The 18,171-nt window shown below is 49.1% G+C and overlaps 1 protein-coding gene across 3 annotated transcripts in view; it reads left to right on the top strand.

Moving 5' to 3' along the window:
* Positions 1 to 10,979, top strand: part of LOC144163403 (lactadherin-like) — a 186,824-nt gene extending 175,845 nt beyond the window's left edge. For 2 of the 3 annotated variants that reach the window (XM_077694383.1, XM_077694382.1), the window contains exons 12-13: positions 6,867 to 7,149; positions 9,298 to 10,979. In XM_077694383.1, the coding sequence (XP_077550509.1) occupies positions 6,867 to 7,129 (263 nt within the window). In that variant the 3' untranslated portion in view covers positions 7,130 to 7,149; positions 9,298 to 10,979. Of the gene's footprint in view, positions 1 to 6,866; positions 7,202 to 9,297 lie in introns of all 3 variants that reach the window. The other variant, XR_013320909.1, reaches the window with a different exon arrangement.
* Positions 10,980 to 18,171: the final 7,192 nt, after the last annotated feature.

The raw sequence follows: 18,171 nt of genomic DNA, 5'->3' as shown, positions 1-18,171 counted from the left end.
AAGAAAAAAAAAAAAGGGTATATAAAAAGATGGGGAATGGAGCGTGAGGAGCGAGAAAAGAACGAGTAAAAGTAACTACAAAGACGAAACCGTGGGCGATAATAAAGCCTAAAGTAGAACAGGCAAACTGGCGAAATGCGCTCGGATGAAATACGGTAGACAGTGTCCATACAATATTTCAGACAAGCCTGTGGCTTATTGGAAAAACGAGGTAAGGCTTTTGTGGCCTCTTGCGACTATGATGGGCAACGTCTGTGACATAAAATAGCCTACGCAGTAAACGGCTGGTTGCCGAGCTTGGCCACGTTCACTTCAAATGAAGCGCTTTGGGCAATGTGTAAAGCCAAAGCGCCAGTTCTGGAGCCACTGTCAGAGCACTCGAGATGCTCGGTCAAGGAACGTTTTATAATTTTGTGGCCAGCGAATGCTAAGAAAATTTACTTGGAGATCTATTGCTGGATCTGCACGAGTGCATCAGCATCTCGTCCCTCTCAGCATCTCGGCCCAATGCGCACACAAGCTTGCTCCGGATTCCTGTTTTGCCGCCCTGCACTGGCTTCGCGCTCCGTTCTACAGCGCGTGCAAGCGGAAGAGGAGGTCACGGGACCCATCGAGGTGGCGCGCCGCGCTTCGACGTGACGTCACCCTGGCACCGTCGACACCGTTGCGAAGGGAGCTCTCTCTCTCTCTCTCCATTTGCTCTCTCCATTCTCGTTCTGTGCTCTTCTCTCACTGACACTGTTCACGGGTCGACGCGGCTATGCCGTGTGACAAGAAAATTTGGCGACATTCCCAGTCTACTTCTCACGCAGTAATAACACTCTCGCCGCAGTTCGTACAACTGAACTGTGGGATTAATATGTTCAGCTGTCGAACGCTTGGTACTCCACGGCGTAAGTCTTTGAGGGAAGCGAGTACTTAAAGGAGCACTGACACGAAAATTTTAGGTTCCACTTTTGTGGCTTTTATCGATGCTTAATGGTCTGGCGAACCCGAAACAGCACTTTAAATACTTCAGCGCACGATAATTACCTACATTGAACGGCCTGAAAATCGTTTGTTTCAAATTTCCGCGCTTTCATCCCGAAAGGCGCATATGAAAGAATCCCGGCATGACCTCACCGCTTTGTGCGAACGTCAAAACACTGCGGAGGCCGGTGGGGGGTTGTTTCGACTGCGCCGCCGCCGCAGCTGAACGGCTGAGCTGCCTGAAGGTGCTAGGCCTACCATTGCGGCGGAAATTCGATGACCGCTTTCAATAGAAGTCCTGATATGGCGACTTCTATTGTGATTCCTGGCTATACTGACGCTTTTTTTCCCGTGTGTTGAACTTTATTTTTGCCAACAGTGCCTTTCTGGGCAGTGGTTATGCCTGTAGCTCTGGCTATGTGCACCCGTTTGTGAATGCGCCGACGCCCGATCGCCGCTTGCAGGGCCGCGCGCGTGAAGTGACGTCACGAGTTTTTGACGAGCGCTGTCGCGTCACTTCTTTTTCCTCTCCTGGAGTGATGTCACGCTGATGTCCATTTGCTAAGTGCCGCTCCGCGTGCTGCTCCGTCGGCGCGATAAATGAGATCCAATTGAAGTATGTTCTTCGCGTTGCGGGCCGCTCATATTTCACAGGGTATTCTGTTGAGTAAAGGAAGCAAACCATATAATAATAACTGTAGAACAATTTTGGCGTCACAATATTAACGCCGAAAATTGCTGTCAGTACTCCTTTAAGCGAATACTAAGGCGAGCACTTAATCGAATACTGAAGCGATTACTTAAGCGAACACTTAACCGAATACTTAAGCGAACACTTAAAAAAATTCAGAGCCCGCCCACCCTGTGAAGAAGAGGGTAGTCCCGCGAAGCTGGCGCTCTGGTAGGATTTCCCATGTGTTTTAGCTATAGTGGGGATTTGCTATGCTGAATAATCAGGACAGTGGCGCGATCTTAATGTCACAGGCTAAGGACGCACACGATCGGCGGTGTGGGTGGAGACAATGACGTCTCTAGTGTACCGCACAGGTGGCCGCCGAAGAGCGCGCGGCAGTATCCGCTTCTCCACAGTACTGCAAGCATTACGCACTAGGTTTTGTTCGTGTAACACCATTGCTCTTTTTTTAAATCTTGGTGCATGATAGCTGGGACACCCTGTATAGGTGAGCGCACACTGCTTTCCGTGTGATGGCCCTTTCGTCGAGGTCACGGCAAAGTGGCGAGTGCGGTGAGAATGAGAAAATCCATTTGACATTTGAATTTTCGAGATTTGAAGCTGCACCAAACTCTTCACAATATATTTTCACGCGTTTACATATTCATGGCAGTGTACGGCGGGGGTATACACAAACATGGCCGGATGCGCTTCTCGGCGCTGGCGCTAGCGGCGGTTTCGCGTTCGCGAACGTCGTCGTTGTCGGCTCGACGTCGGCGTTTCGATGCAGTGTCACGTTCTCGCAGCGTTGCATCCGCCGCCCGACGTTCACGAATGGCTGCGGCTTCTCGCTGGCGAAGTTCGGCGTCGGCGGCTCGCTTGCGGCGCTTGCGCTCAGCATCCGCAGCACGCCGCCGCGCCGCCTTCTCTTCCAGCGTAGACATTGTCGATGAAGTCGATGGTGAACCGTGAAACGTGCCGTGAACCCCCTGCCGCGGCTATGACGCAACGTGGAGCGGCTATGACGCAACGTGACGCGACTATGACGCAACACAATCCAACACAATCCACTTTAATCCAATCCAATCCAAATCCAAGCCAAGCCAAGCCAAGCCAAGCCAAGCCAATCCAATCGAATCCAATCCAATGCCCCTCGCGAGATAGTTATAGCGACGAAATCGCGCCACCACACGAACGCGTGATGTTGACGTCACGATCACGCCACAGATGTTAGCGACCGGAGCGCGCGCGAGCGACAAATTGGGCCCATCTCCCCGCGAGGGGGACTCGAGTAAATGCGTCGCATAGGGGGTGGGTGTATTGCGTTAACGTTTAGTGTTTGGGGAGTTGGTGGTAGTGAATGCGTTGTATCAGCAGCTTCTTAACGTAGTTTGAATGTGTCAAGGAAATTTCGTCATTCTTGCGTGTTTCGCTTTGTTTACAAAGCAAGAAACGCAAATGCTTGCGGAGTTGTTAACTAACTAACTGGCTGACTGACTGACTGACTGACTGACTGACTGACTGACTGACTGACTGCAACGGCTTACTTGCACGAATGCTTTGCTCTGTGGACAGCCAATGCACTCGCCATTTGTACAAGTGCGGCACGCACACACACAGCTGGCTGGCGCCGCATCTTTTCAAAGTGCTACGAGTTGTGCCGTGCCTCCGCCAGATGGCGCCACGGGTCCCGCGACCGAGAGAAGACGCAGTGAAACATTCCCCTCGCGAGGGGCACGATCAAATGCAGAGCATTTCCGGGGGCGCACGACGTTAAGTAGTTTGCGTTACGTTAATGTTGTTGCACTTGTGGCAACTGCTGACGAGAGAGCGCTCGTCAGCAGTAATTTGACTGAGTCAACGATATAAGGCGCGTCCGTAGCGTACCATTCTGTGTCGGCTTTGTGGCGCAGTGGGTAGAGCACCATGTACATTGCGTTCCGCCCGCAGGGTCGAGGGATCGAAACCGGGCGCCGGATAGTATTTTTTTTATATAGTAGGGACAACAACGGTGCGGACTACGGACGTCAAAGCGGGTGACATCGTGAGTTACTGAAATGCTCTGCATTTAAAAACACTTTATTCAAAAGCCCGGTTAAGTGCGTTCGGTGACCGACAGCCGCAGCCTGCCGGTGACCATGGCAGCTCTTTCGGCGAGACTCTTCTGGGTCTGCAAGTCTAAGCTGCACACCGCCTTCTCCCAGAGCTCTTCTGAGGGGATCAAGGGAAAGGGGTCTTCAGAGCATGCCCATTTGAGATGAGCGACTGTGTCCTTCGCACCACACGCAGGGCAATTGCCCTGCGTGTGGTGCGCATATAAATTCGCGCACCATATTCACGGATATAAATTCGCGTGAATATGGTGCAGTATGGAGCGACATGGCAGCCTGTTCGTCTGTAGTAGGCGCCACAGACGTTCTTCGGCATTATTAAGATCCCGATGTGCGGGCGGATACATTCGGCGGGAGAGGCGGTAGTGCGCGGTGATTTCTTGATAGCTTAATAAGCTGTCCCGGGCTGATCGGGCTCCATGTAAGGGGACGAGGCTTGGTCCTGCTCGGGTCGTGAGCTTTCGAGCTGCTTGGTTGACCGCCTCATTACCCCCCAACCCTGTATGGGCAGAAGTCCAGATCGATTCCACTTCGGTTTTAGGAGGGTTGTGTACGAGGATTTTGGGTGCCTGAGGGGAAATAGCTCCTTTGGCGAAGTTTTAGATGGCCGTTTTCGAATCTGAAATTATAATTGCAGGGGTCGGACGGTGAGCTAGTGCCGGCGCAATAGCCGCCTCTTCGGCCGTTGCCGGATTGCGGTGTGTGCGTACAGTAAGGGAATTGATGGGTGGAGTGTCGGGGTCACACAGAGCCGTCACAGCATAAGCGTCGCGATGTCTGTTGTCGGCCGCGTCCACGTATACCGTGCTTGGGTTTATTGGGTATTTCTCGGTTAGAGTTCGCGCTCGTTGTTCCCTGCGCTTTTGATTGTGTACCGGGTGCATGTTTCGCGGGAGAGGGCGAATGAGAAGTTGTGCGTGAATTTCATGGGGATTGGGGACTCTGGTATCGGCAGGCAGCGGGGCTCGCAGATTTGTTGGCCGGTAGGGGATGCCGACAGTCGCGATAGCTGATTGAGCCTGTGGGCCTCTATTAGTTCCTCGGCTGTATTGTAGACGCCCAACTGTACCAGCCTGGCAGTGGAAGTGCTGGGGGTATCTGTAGGGCTGTCTTGTAGACTTTACGAATAAGCCAATTTACCTTGTTCAGTTTGACAGGGGATGGATTAAGGCAGTGGTTCTCAGCCATGACTGCCCCGGGGACCCCTTTTTGGGCTTGCGAAAGTGATTGGGGACCCCACGATTGAGCATATGTTGTTTGTTGTCATAATGTCAAACAATTTCTACTTGCAGCTTACGTAGCACACACTTATTCGATGCCCGCCTTTTATGGTTGACGCTAATGACGATGCGCACCATGTTAAATAATCTGGTCTTGAATCTAAAATTCTTCTAAACACCTATATTTTGCCTCTTCTGTGTCTGCTTTTTTCCTTCTCGTAGCTGGCGTGTCGTGCAAAAAGCCGATGCTAAAATAGGTGCTACGCGGAGAAACTAAACGTACATGTAATGCGGCAAAGCCACCTTTTTGCATTGCAAGAAAGTGCTGGCAAAATCGAGAAAAGAATAACGGGAGTAAAAGGTTTGAGGTAGGCTTCGCGGACCCCTCAAATGCTCTCGCGGACCCCCAGGGGTCCGCGCACCCCCATTTGAGAATCACTGGATTAAGGTATGGTAGCGAGTATACGGCTGATTACAAATGTTTGGATTTGTCGGATTCTTTGAGCTTCTTTGAGTTTTTTATTCCGGGCTGCTACACGCCGTTTTAGTCCAATTGTTTGGTTCACTTGAGTCTTGAGTTGCGCCATGAAGCGAGTGTTGGCACGATTGCTCTGGATAATTAACCCCAATATATTTATGCTGGGTACATTAGGTACATCCGTTTCGCCAATACGGATTGTTATGTTTTAGGGTGGCTGGGATACTCGCTTGTCTGGGAGCACAAGAAGTTCTGATTTAGCTGGGGAGCATTCTAAACCTGCCATTCTTGCCTCATCAATGACTATTTGGGCTCCTCTCTGCAGGGTACTTTATATATGAGCGTCACTACCTCTCGACGTCCAAAGGGTTATATCGTCGGCGTAGAGGCTATGTCGCAGATTTGGGACATGATCCAGTTTGCGTGGGATACTAAGCATAGCGAGATTAAATAGCAGCGGGGAGAGGACTGCTCCCTTGGGTGTGCCTATTGAAGGTAATTCAATGACGTCCGACGTGATGTCACCTATTCGAAGTATGGCCGTACGGGTTGTTAAGAAACTTTTAACGTAGTTGTATGTACGTTGGCCGGGAGCTATGTATTCCAAGCCATTCAGTATGGGCGTATGGGACACTCTATCGCGTGCGGCGTGCTTGGTAATGTCTAGAGTGAGAATGACTGCCGCGTCCACCTTTGGGGGTAGCGTAATGTGCACCTAACTGTAGGTGCACATCTTGAGTAGACAGTCCCGCCTAGGAGCCTATCATGGTATGGGGGAGGGCGTCCGTCTGGGCAGGTACTTGACCAATCGTGCATGGATGACATGCTCCATTACTTTGCCCATACACGAGGTAAGGGAAAGAGAGCGACGCCGCGCGTGTCGAGGAGTTTACACGACTCGGGAAAGAAGCGGCGGCGTTGGAGAGGAGCGTGAAGTGAGGGCTGTAACCGTACTCCCTCCGTAAAGGACCATGCTTCGCTGTGCAACACGCAATGTGCGAAAGCCAGCTGAATAAAACAAGATTATAATGATTTGATATGGTATTGGGGACGATTAGGCGGAGCAATTGCCGGCAGCTATGCAAGGCTAAGTCCGCCTTATTCAACAATACTTACTACTACTACTACTACTACTATAATGATTTTCTTGAAGTCGGCTTCACCTCTAATTATGAGTGCATAGCTGAGAAGAGATCTTTAGGTGAAATATAGTCCGTTTTATGACAACATATGAAGGCCCCAAGAGAGCTTTTTTATGTCTGATGAATTTTTTTCTGTACGCAGAAAATTGCTGGTCTACGCTCGGTTTGCAACCGGAGGCGATCTGCTGTGTCCTAGCCATAGACAGATTGGCCGTAATAATTGGAACACTCGAGCGCCGCTTATATTGCCTCTCCCTCTACCCTCGAGCGCAGAGCGCACCAAGGTGTACCACGAGATGTCCAACCTGGAGAAGCTGACGGCGTACGTGGTGGACAGGCCCCGGCTCGAGGAGATCCCGAGCGCCTTCAAGTGCGCCTCGGTGTCTCGGCTGCACGGGGCGCTGTCGCGGCGGCGGCTCCACTTCGAGTGCCCCGACGACATGGAGGGCCGCTACGTCTACATCAAGGCCGCCGGCGTGCACAACCGCAAGGGCAGGCTCTTCGCAGCCGTCCTCTGCGAGGTCATGGTCTACTGAGGAGGAGGACGACGACGCACGTGCGTGCATACATACCCGTGCGACATGGCGGGAGATGCGCAGCCGAACTGCGTATGCAACCACGTGCGATTCACGCTTTAGGGGGATTTGCGGTGTCTATAACAAACACCTTACACCCTAGAAAAAACAGGCAAACATCCTTTTAAGGGGTAATCACATGCAGAGACGGCGACGAGCGACCAGAAAAAGGTAACAGAATGAGCACAGAAAACAGGTAGTGTAAGCGACAGCGACAGTCGAAAAAAACTGGGGTTGATTCGTCTGTCATAGGAATCGATAGAACACGAAAGTGAAATGTGCAGAGAAATTTGCAGCTGAGCATGATTGGCGGGTCGGTGGCTGTCTTGTGGCTGTGTTTGGCGAGCGACGGCCTGCTGGCGGGTCGCTTCGGCAAAGGTGTACTGGCATCATTTCCGTGACGGATATGACGTCAGTGAAAACTGGGATATCCCGGCATAAAACACTTTCGTGTTACAATATAAAACCCGGAAATGAACAGCCCTAAGTATAGCGTACTCTTTAGTACTAAAGGTTGCTTCCCCGCAAGAAGACCCTAAGTGCCGGGGGGCGCCCTTTACAGGCCGCTTGCTTCGTTGTACTGGCGTCATTTTCGTGATGGATATGACGTCAGTGAAATCTTCGTGTATCCCGAAATAAAACACTTTCGATCGTGTTAAAAAAAGTTATACTCAGGCCACTGGGGGTGGCGACAGCGGCAGCTATGGGCTGTCGCTGTCGCTCGCTTTTCCCTGGCTAGAAGCAGTCCACAAGCCAGCGGCAGCGGCGAGCGACAACGACGGCGGGAATTGGTGGCAGTATATTTTTTTTTTTCGCTTGTGGCTGTCGCCCACACTATCTGCTTGTTGTTATCTGAGTTACGTTCTTGCGTCGCTTGTCACCGTCGCTGCATGCGGTTACCTTTTTAGAGAGTCTTTTGTCGTTTATAACACCATTTGTAACCCTCGATTTAGTGTGTATATAATTTACACCCTTATTAGTTTCTTTGTGTCACGTGTAAAGGTGTTAATTACAGGCAACGAAAATTCCTCTTAGGTGTGAAAATCATTTCAATGTATGCACGCACACGCACACCCGTACATCTGCGCATGCTCAAAGCGGGAAACAGGAGAGTGAGGGAGAGGGGAGGAAGACAAAGAAGTCTCTTTCAAGGGTTCTCTAAAAATTAAAAAAAAAAACCTCGATAGTTCGCCTACCGTTTGGTGGTTAGCGCGACGCTTCTTATTTTGCCGATAGACAGCGCGTCATTGAACTACCTTCAAAGTGGGTTAGTAAAGGAGGGGACGTTGCTCCACTTTTTCGAACGCTATTGAGTTAGACGGTAAACACAATTACTTCGGGGCAGATCCAAACGAGCGCTGACGGGCTGTTCTTGTTCGGGCAGGCGCGGGGTGGCGGGCCGTAAAACACTCCCTGGGGAGGAAGCTAAGTGACTGCCCGTAGCGAACGAGCGGCCGTGACAGCTGTCACCGGTGAGCGGAGGCGAAAGTAAAAGGAGCAAGCGGTGGCGCAAGGACGTGAAAACCAAAGACAAGTATCTTCGTGCAATCGTCGAAACGGCCAACCTGGAGGCATGTGATGCGATACGCCTTTTTCGCGAGTGTTGTTCAATCAGGTTCGATTCGTAACGTCCCACAGAAGACACACTCCTAGGTGATAATTTCCGATTTGGTAGATTGGTTATTTTATTAAAAATAGTCAAGTTCCAAATGCCCTGATAAATTTCGCCAGCAAGGCATGGCACCAGTATGTTCGTGAGCTTGCTAAGCAGCCATTAATAACTTGCATCGGCAAGACGGGAGGGTAGTATTTTTGTAAGCCTTAAGAAAATTCTGCTGACAGTTCTTGTTGAAGCTAAGTTAATCTTTTGTCCTTGAATATTCTTCAACAAATAAACTGCGTGTTATCGTCGATGTAATCATTTACTTATCACATCGGTGCGGTGCGCTTTGACGGACTGAACGCAGGAAAGGGTATACACAGGGCAAGCGCTCGTGCCGTGTAGCCATTTCCTGCGTACAGTCCACTAACGACCCGCCTGCAACTGATAATAACGACAACAACCAACTACACGTGAGCTCGTGTCATGATGGTTTACCGACGCACGCCTGTTATCGGTGTCGTTGCAGATGCTCCAGTGGAAGTCCAAGCTCAACCTTGTTGCCGTGTGTTCCTGAGTGCCGCTTGAAGACGACCGCCTTTCTGCAGTGATCACGATGCGAACGGTTAAATAGCTTGCTAATACCTGCCAGAGCACGAGGTTGAATACTCTTGCGAGCACGTGACGTCACTCAGTGCACCTAAAAAGCAGCCTTTTGAGATTTTTTTTTTATCATTGCGAAAGCAATAACTGACCCATTGAGCGAAAAAGCTGGCGTCATGCACTGCCGGCGTCGGAAGTCGAGGAACGGCTCGCATGCTACTGCGAGGCGTTCCGCAGCACGAGCTTCGCATTGATAAAAACACATGCCCAGGCGTTGCTAGGCAACGCCTGGGCTTGCGCAGGAAACCCGGTTGAAAGCGGAGAGTAAGCTGTGGCTGTGAGCACGCTATATCAAGCACTCTCTCCAGTGACCGCAGCCAGCGGCGCAACGGTCACAGTTACTCGCAGCAAAAAACCGGAATGAGCACTGAGCCGCATTCAATTGTACATTAATGCCTTCGCATGCACAACTCATAAAAGTGCTTAGGTGTGCTGAGAGTTTTTTTGTTGTTGTCATTTTTTCCCTAGTATACGCCAGTTTAACGTCTGTCGTAATAAGGAAGTTCCTACAAATGCTCACAAAGACAGCACACCAATTCTGCGGTTTAAAATTGGTAGTGTTCCAAAAATGGGTACATTTTAATAACCGCTATTAGCACCGTGTTGAGTTTTTATTATTCACCGGAATCTCCCGTCTGGGTTGCATCTTGCGATCGGAAGTGCAACTCAATTAAGATTTATGGTTGCAAATATGTCCACATAGGCCTGGGAGCACCGATTGTAATGTCATTGCTCGTCGCTTCTAATCAGTACTGCATGTTACCTGTTTACTTACGTAAAGATTAGAGCAAGGACAGCCTTCTGTGTTTTAACTTTAAGTCAATCTTTTTTAACGCTTTTAATGAATGAAAGACACGCGATCGTGACATTTGTTTTGGAAGGGGACGAAGGGGGTTGGCGAGCACCCATGTCCAAGAAACCGTTTTCCTTGTCTGTATGAGTCATTTCACATAAACATCTCTAGCATCCGCTATATATAGGCAGTTTGAAACATTCGTATCTGTAAGCTGCGGCGCTATCGGTCGTAGTTAGTACGCGCCGCTTTGGCGCAAGTTGAGAGCTTAAATCAATTAAGCCTCAAGTTTTTCTGTGGCTGTTTGTTGTTTCATGTTCCAACAGTCTTGTCCAACTCACTGCCCTGTTAACGTGCAGCATGCTTGTTGCGATTCGCACGTGTTTGTTGAGACTGCTCAGACATCTGATGATTGCATCATGCATAAATACCGTGTTCTTTCGAATGTGGCGATACATTTTTTTTTTTCAGAAATCTTATCTGAAGTGTGCAATTGTTACGACCAAGCAGGGTCGGTCTGTGGTGGTGATCATTGTTCGTACTCGACCTAGTAGATTGAATTTCGGCAAAGGAAGCAGCATTTTAATGCTGTTTCCGATCGGTTTTTCTGGCGCACAATGCCGATAAGGGTACTTCAGATACGTTGCTCTACCGCACGCATAACGCGCAGAGGCCTCTGGGAAACCGAAGATGGCAAGGCTGTACTGGTGAAGCGGCAGTAGACATGAGTTGAAGAAGTGAGATTTAACGGGTGCGCAATAAAAAGAATGTTTGTCTTGTGTAAATATACATATATATCCCTGCGTTCGGATATCCTTAATTTTCCCTCTAGACTGTTTTCAGGAACGAAAGACCGACCTAAAAATGGTGGGAGGCTTATATTGAAGCGAATGCGGTATGCTTGCTGTAGAAAAGCGTTGGAACTTATTAGTGTAGCGAATGGAGAATTAGACTGCAGTAGTAGCTACGACATCTACCTTTAACACCGCGAAGAAATTTGCTTTTAAGTCGCGGTGAAGTGCATCGCGAATGGGACATGTTTGGAGAAACAAATGTGATTGTAAAAAGCATGTCGTCGGAACGTCGTCGTAATATTTCACTCGTCATGAAACATGCAGCGTTAGGTTTTTGCGAAGTGTGTCACTCATTGCTGTAGAATAACTCAAACCAATAATGTTGCAGGAAGCCTCATATACCTGCATTTAGTGACGACAAAGGGGAGAGACCGGAAAGCGATCGTTAAGTGTACTCGCATGGCAGGATATCTGGATGTAAATAAGAGATGCTATACTCGGGAACAAGTTAAAAACGGCCATAGCTCATGTACGGTATCACTCCGCGTAAGCGACGGACCCGGATGTCAAAGGGCGCGCGCGTTTTGAAAGAAGGTTGCTATGAATGCGTGATATCGTCTGTCTTTTCCCACGTAGCTTGTTTGTCGTCGCTGGAGCAGTTTATAAGCATATTAAGTCCAAAAAATCACGAAAACGGCTCGTGCCATCTTCAAAATATTCCCAGTAACGCACTACTTGCGCCGCGCGGAGTAACGTCCGTATAGGGTGATGAGGCACAGCGGGAACTCCCGTTGCCGTTCTTAAGTTGTACCCAAGTATGGTTGCGATTCATGCCGCGCCCACTAAACGGCATTTTACCTAAATTATTTTCCTTTAAAATGCTGTTTGTTGGAGGGCATTGCAAAGCGTTTGACGTGGAAACGCTTTTATAGCATTTCTCAGCGGCTGGCTCAGTGCTTTCGCTACCGCCGGCTTCTAGCGTTACCTTGGTACACTACGTACAGAGACGGCCGCCGGAAAAGTTCTGGAGAAGTTCCCTGCAGTTCGTTTACATTCCCTGGGATGCGTGTAATGTCGTTGTCCAACTCGTATTAATCGGTGTCGAATGGGCCAAAAAGACAATTGGGGCGTAAATAAGGCAGGGCTGCTGACTGCGCATGCGCAGTCGTTGGAGCTTGGGCCTAACAAAGCGAAGGGGTCTCTCGGGCAGTGAGCGCTTTCACAAAGCGAACGCGGCGGCTCATCTGAGTATTATATCCGTGAGATCGGAGTTGACGAGCTTCGACAACAAAATCCTGCAGCTGGCGCATTCTAAGCAGCATGGAAAAGGCAACGCCTTAAAGCCAAAGCCGAGAGTGAAGTTTACGGCCATGCGGACTTATTATTCTCTATGGTTGGGTTGTCGGGCAGCGTACGCGGCCTTTGCTTCAGGGATAATTTGACTACTCATGACTTCAATCAATCAATCTATCTATCAATCAGAGCTGTTGCTGACACTGACACCCTCTTTGTGTTGTCGTCTCTTATACTTTTATGCCTTGTATTTATCTCATTTTGTTAAAATAACATTTAACGCCACCGTGTGGCAGGGGTTTAAAACTTGTAAAACTTGCAGTAACCGTTATTTCACCACCACTGACACCGAGCACACACCCTGCAGCGTTATGTACAAAGACACTGAACCATGTACTACTGCCATGTCGAATGTTATTAAAACGGCCTTTAAAGGACACAAATGAAGATTCTGTGGACTTTTTTGGTAGCCTATCAGCTTTGAAAGTGTTGTTATTTTGGTTATTTGCTATGATAAATATGGTTAATTACTACTTTCATTCTATGGCTAACCAAACTCAGCGGAGCTCTCACAGAAGTATGGAGGTTTTCGTGTTTTGCACAATTAGCCGGAACGTTACAATGTCCTGCCTTCTCTAAAGCGCCAACTTTGAAAGACGTTCTAGCGCCGCTAATGGTTTCCGAGGCCGGCTGTTTTCCCTATCCCAAACTGGCTGCAGGCGTTCGAGGAAAGTTATTTGCTACGGCAATTATGGTTAATTATTACTATCATTCTATGGCTAATCGAAGTTAGCGGAGCCCTCACAGAAGCATAGAGGTTTTCGTGTTTTGCCCAATTAGCCGGAAGGTAACAATGTCCTGGCTTCTCTAAGGCGCCAAATTTGAAAGACGTTCTAGCGCCGCTAATGTTTTCCGACGGGGGTTGTTTTCCCCATCGCAAACTGGCTGAAGGCGTCCAAGGAAAGTGGTGTATGACTACAGGGTCAACGAGGAAGCCAAAGGTTGAGGGAGGAAGGATGTCTGAGGAGGTCCGTGTCAGGGAAGATAGACATCCTGGCTAATCAAGCGAGTAAAGAGATAAAAGAGTGAAAAGATAAAAAGCAAAAGAGTAAAAAAGAGTAAAAAAGTAAAAGGGAGTGCGAAGATAAAAGAGTAAAAGTAAAGCAAGTACAACAGGGAGAGCTAGGAATGGTCTAACGATGGAAATTAAAAAGAAAAAAATTGGCGCAGCTGCACTGGTGGTGCGAGACTGGAGAAACAACGGAGCTGGCGTCTCCTCTCCCTTCGTCGGAGTCCCAGCTGTTGAAACTCACATGGATTTCCGAGCTTCCGCTGAAAGTTCTCCATGACTGGCAGGCACGGATGGTTTCTTCTTCAGGCTTTCAAATCTCTGACTAAGTGGACCTCGTTAGCACGCGCTAAAGCCGGCGGCAGCGGGCTTCGTGAACTCGGGGATCTGTAGCGCAAGATTTTCTGTGCTTCCAACTTGAGGTGCAAACGCACGTGGACTGGTGAGGAGCACAGCACGGGAGAATCACGCCACGAACGCTGGGCAGCGTGTTCTCGAAAGTTGAGCTGGACGACGCCGGGCGCTTTTCACGAGGCGCACGCTTACGTGCGCTCAGTATTTTTTCTTTGTATGTTTTTTGCGAATGGTACCAGACTAAGCTCAAGCATAAACAGCTGTGCTGTTAAAACAAATATGTGAGGTTTATGCCCCGCATTAGCAATTGGGAAATGAGGCGCGCCGTATTGGCTCCTATTAATTTTGACCACATGGGGATCTTTAACGAGCGCCGAAATCTCCACACCCAGGCGTTTCTGTTTCTCGCTTGCATCAGAGAAAGGGCCCTAGCGTATAGGATCGAAACCGCGTCCTTGGGCTCAGCCTCACAACACAACGCCTTAGCCGCTGAACCACCGCGGGGGGTCGGGAACTTCCCCTTTTACACTGCGTTCTCGAGACTTCCTATGTGACCCGCACCGCCACCACCACCACTTTCTTTTTCTTTTTTCTTCGAGACCAAGCTTGAAGATGCAGTCTTACAATCCACCAGAACTCGTCTCTCAGCGTTAGTACAAGATCGTGACGAGGAGGCAGTTTTACTCCTGAGAAACCACGCTCAACTGCACTCACTTGTCTCCTCCGATTTGTCCCTTAACGTTAACGCACACCCGCCATTTACCTGCCTTCAGGACACACACGAGTAGTACGGTGGTGTTTACGCGAAAAGAAACCCATCCCACAGTCTGACAATGTGGGCGCCAGCCAGTGACGCTTAAATTTCCCGCTCGGTGGAGCAAGGGACGCTTCGTTCCCGGGCAGTACGAGGCCGCCTTTGATCTGGAGGTGCAATTTTTCAGAAAATTTTGAGGGGTGTGAAAAAAGGTTTTCTTGATTTTTTTTTTTTGCACAGAAACATATATAATTGAAGAAAGACGTTTTCAAAAAGGTCACTAAAAAATTCGATATATATGTGTACTTCCTAAAGCGAAATTCTTAGATGTCTCATCAAAAGCGAAAAGTGACCGTAGTGGCTGGCGAATACACAAAAGAAATCAAACTGCGGCTACTGTAAAAAGAAGATAAGAAGTAAAATGCACGTAGAAACTTATTTCGGTTCGAATGGGATTTGAACCCGCGTCGGGAAGAGCTGCAGTAATTACAGCACTAACCCTGTACCGTGCCCGCATGGAACAAGAATTATCCTGATGCGTGCAGCATGACAGGTGATCGCGACGGCACCGCAAGCACGATGCAGCAGTGAAGAAGCCTTCGACAATCGCTGGCTTTCGCCTTCTAATCACCCAAGAGACTTAAGTGCCCAATAATTTTTTTCCGTTAACACTACAAAGAACATAATTGTTACATTCTGCATCACAAATGTACCAACAGAGCTTCCGCTTTCAAAATCGGCGCACGATTTCACGCCTTGATTTCATAAAGCGTTTTCCTCACTGCAGATTTGTCGCATCACAACAAATTTACCCGGGAAATTCTGTTTGTTTTTTTTTTGTTTGTTTGTTTTTCTCAACGTTAGCCAGCTACATCTCTACCCTGATCCTCCGGGGAGAATCGGTTTGGGGCGACGAGGTAACACGGAGCTTTCATCACACGGCTTCTCCTTGAACACGCCGCATATAGAGTCCGATGAAAACGGTCCCAATTTTCGATATTACTGCGTAGTAAGTACGAAGCGATAACTGTGCTTGTTTAATGGGATAACAAGTCGAGAGAGGGACAACTACTGGGCTGGCGTACGACTCAGATTGATTCTTCAACCCGCCGGCATGTACCGCGACATTCAGCACCGCGCTGTTCTTCCTACTCGAGTCCCGTCAATCAAGCTCTGCTTCTGTCTCGTACTCGCCATGCACGAACTCGCTCCTGGCAAAACCCCACCAAACAACCTAACAAACATACGCTCTTCTTTTACAATATCAGTATAAACACTACCTTCGAAACGTGTTATAATTTAGTGCGAACACACTTGTACCCTATACCTCCCTGGATTTCGCGGATGTAAGATGGAGTTTTTGCGACGGCGTCACCCCCACTGAGGAGCCAACCGAACTGCTGGCGACGTAACAGGGGGAGAGTGCGCCACCCTGACGTTATGCCTAACGTTACGCTTGAAGCTCTTACGTCGCCAGCCGGTAACGCAAGCTGACGTACAGTGGAGTTCGACGTTGCTTGGCACGTCGTTTAGCTTAACCCTTTCGGCCCTGGGGGTGTCTATTGACTCCATCATCTAAAAGTTCCTCTAGCGCATTGAGAACGAAACCAAAACTGCGAGTTTTCTGGGGAATTGTTCTGCAATGATGCCTGTTGCGATAGATATCACTGTTCTTTCTGTTTAGTTGAGCTGCAGGACGCTACAAAGAAGAAGAAGCTCCGCTGAAGACGAAATTACGACATTGAGGCTGGAAGAAATGGCGGTCTGGGTTTTATTCTCAAGCTTGTAAATCTGTAAATATGTGCTACAAAGCTCGTTTTTGGTTTGTAAGTTCATGTAGTCATAAGATTTAGGAAAACATGCAAAAGTGGTGCCCCTGCTCAACACAAAACTTTTAATTGCCAAATGTCCTAATTAATTGTCTCATTAATAAATCTGTTAATATTTGCACTTCCAGCTCTATTTTTTTGTTTGTGGACTTATGGGACCCTAAAATTTAGGAAAACACAGAAAACATTGTTTTGCCTGAAATTTAAAAAAATTCCCCGCATTTCCCCGAGGGGAAGAATGTGAAAGTGCGAATGCAGGAGTTGAATTTGCGCGGTTCGGTAATGTTCGCGAAAGAGAGATCACACACACACACACACAACTACAAAGAAAGAAAGATGCATTTATTCACAGACACCTATTTGTGTTGTCGTTGTACTTGATTGCTAGAGCGGATCTCAGCTTTCAAATTTCGTGTCAGTACTCCTTTAAGCGGGTGCATTAGCCCTTCTCACGCCCGATTCCTGGCCAATCCCCCACGTGGGTATGTGCCATGTCAGCGGCTAGGCAGCGCGCGCCCATCTCCCCCCGTTGCCAATGAAGACGAGGAGATTCCTGGCCAATCCCCCACGTGGGTATGTGCCATGTCAGCGGCCAGGCAGCGCGCGCCCATCTCTCCCCGTTGCCAAGGAAGACGAGGAGCGCGCGCACCCGCAGCTGTTGCTATGTGGACGGACGGTGGTCAACGGAATTCAGGGTCGCTTATAAAGTGCATTCGCACTTAAAAATCATGTCTGAAAGGGTTAACGTTGTCATCGTTGTCTAACAGGTACCACTGGCCGAGGCCGCCTTTGTAGCGCAGTAGCACTTTTAATGTGAAACGGCAGGAACCCGTAGTTCGTGCAGGTGGAGTGGTTGATTAGTAACGGGGGTGAGATCAATGCAACGGAAAACACACGAACGGGAAAAGGATTGAGGCGGCGCTTTTAAGCGCACATCTTAAGCCACAAATGCATGGACATCATCGCAAGTCGAATCAAGATTGCCGAAAGAGGTACATACCCCCCACAGGTATGTATTTAATAACGACGCTTTATAGGAAAACATACAGACAACCAGCTCGCGGTCATTTCAGTCAGTCGAAAAGTTCAGTAAATCAAGCAACAAATCGATCATTTTTCGTTTATGTGCCGTGTTTCGCGTTGACTCCTCCCCGTGCTACCTGTGCGGTAAGCAATGTTGACAGGTACGAACCGTGCCAGCATCGGCACTGGTTTGGAGGAGAAGGAGGAAAACACTTTTATTTCAAGGGAAGGCTCCAGGTCTGTTGAAGGGAGTGGGGCTCTGCGGTGGTTTAACGGCAAGAAGGAGCTGGGTATGTGCCGCAGAGGTGGTAATCGCCGAATTCAACCGAAGCTGGAGTCTGTTCAAGTGGAATAGATTTCGGCACAGAGCATGGGCCAGGCGTGTGTACGAAAGGAGCAGAGTCGCTGCTCTAGGCTGCTATTGAGAATGGTGCAGCCAGTGTGATGGCAGGGGCATCGACAGTTTAGAGGGCTGTGGGTCATTTGTTGGGCTGTGAATGCAGCTTGGCCCGTATACGCACTGCCTTCAAGTCCCCTACTATGAAAGGCATGGGCGTAGCCAGGGGGTGTTTCGGTCTCAGAACACCAACTTGCACACCATGATGCACTAGTGTACGCTAGGGCAGTGGTTCTCAAATGGGGGTCCGCGAGGTTGCTTCAAGGGGTGCGCGGGTCCCTCACGCGACCATTAAACAACTTTCGGGCGCCTACAAACCAATTCATATCCCCATAACACCTTACCATGTACCCCACCCACTACTTTGCTACCTGTAACTTCTGCCCTGTTGTTGGCAAGCTATACCATGTGGTACGGGAGCGCCAACGGACTCC

The sequence above is a fragment of the Haemaphysalis longicornis genome, unplaced genomic scaffold (genome assembly GCF_048455015.1).
Source record: "Haemaphysalis longicornis isolate Haplotype H1 unplaced genomic scaffold, Haemaphysalis longicornis Haplotype H1 scaffold_12, whole genome shotgun sequence".
Classification (NCBI taxonomy): Eukaryota; Metazoa; Arthropoda; class Arachnida; order Ixodida; family Ixodidae; genus Haemaphysalis; species Haemaphysalis longicornis.
Note: the sequence above shows the minus strand (reverse complement) of the source record. Positions and strands in the feature narration are given on the sequence as shown.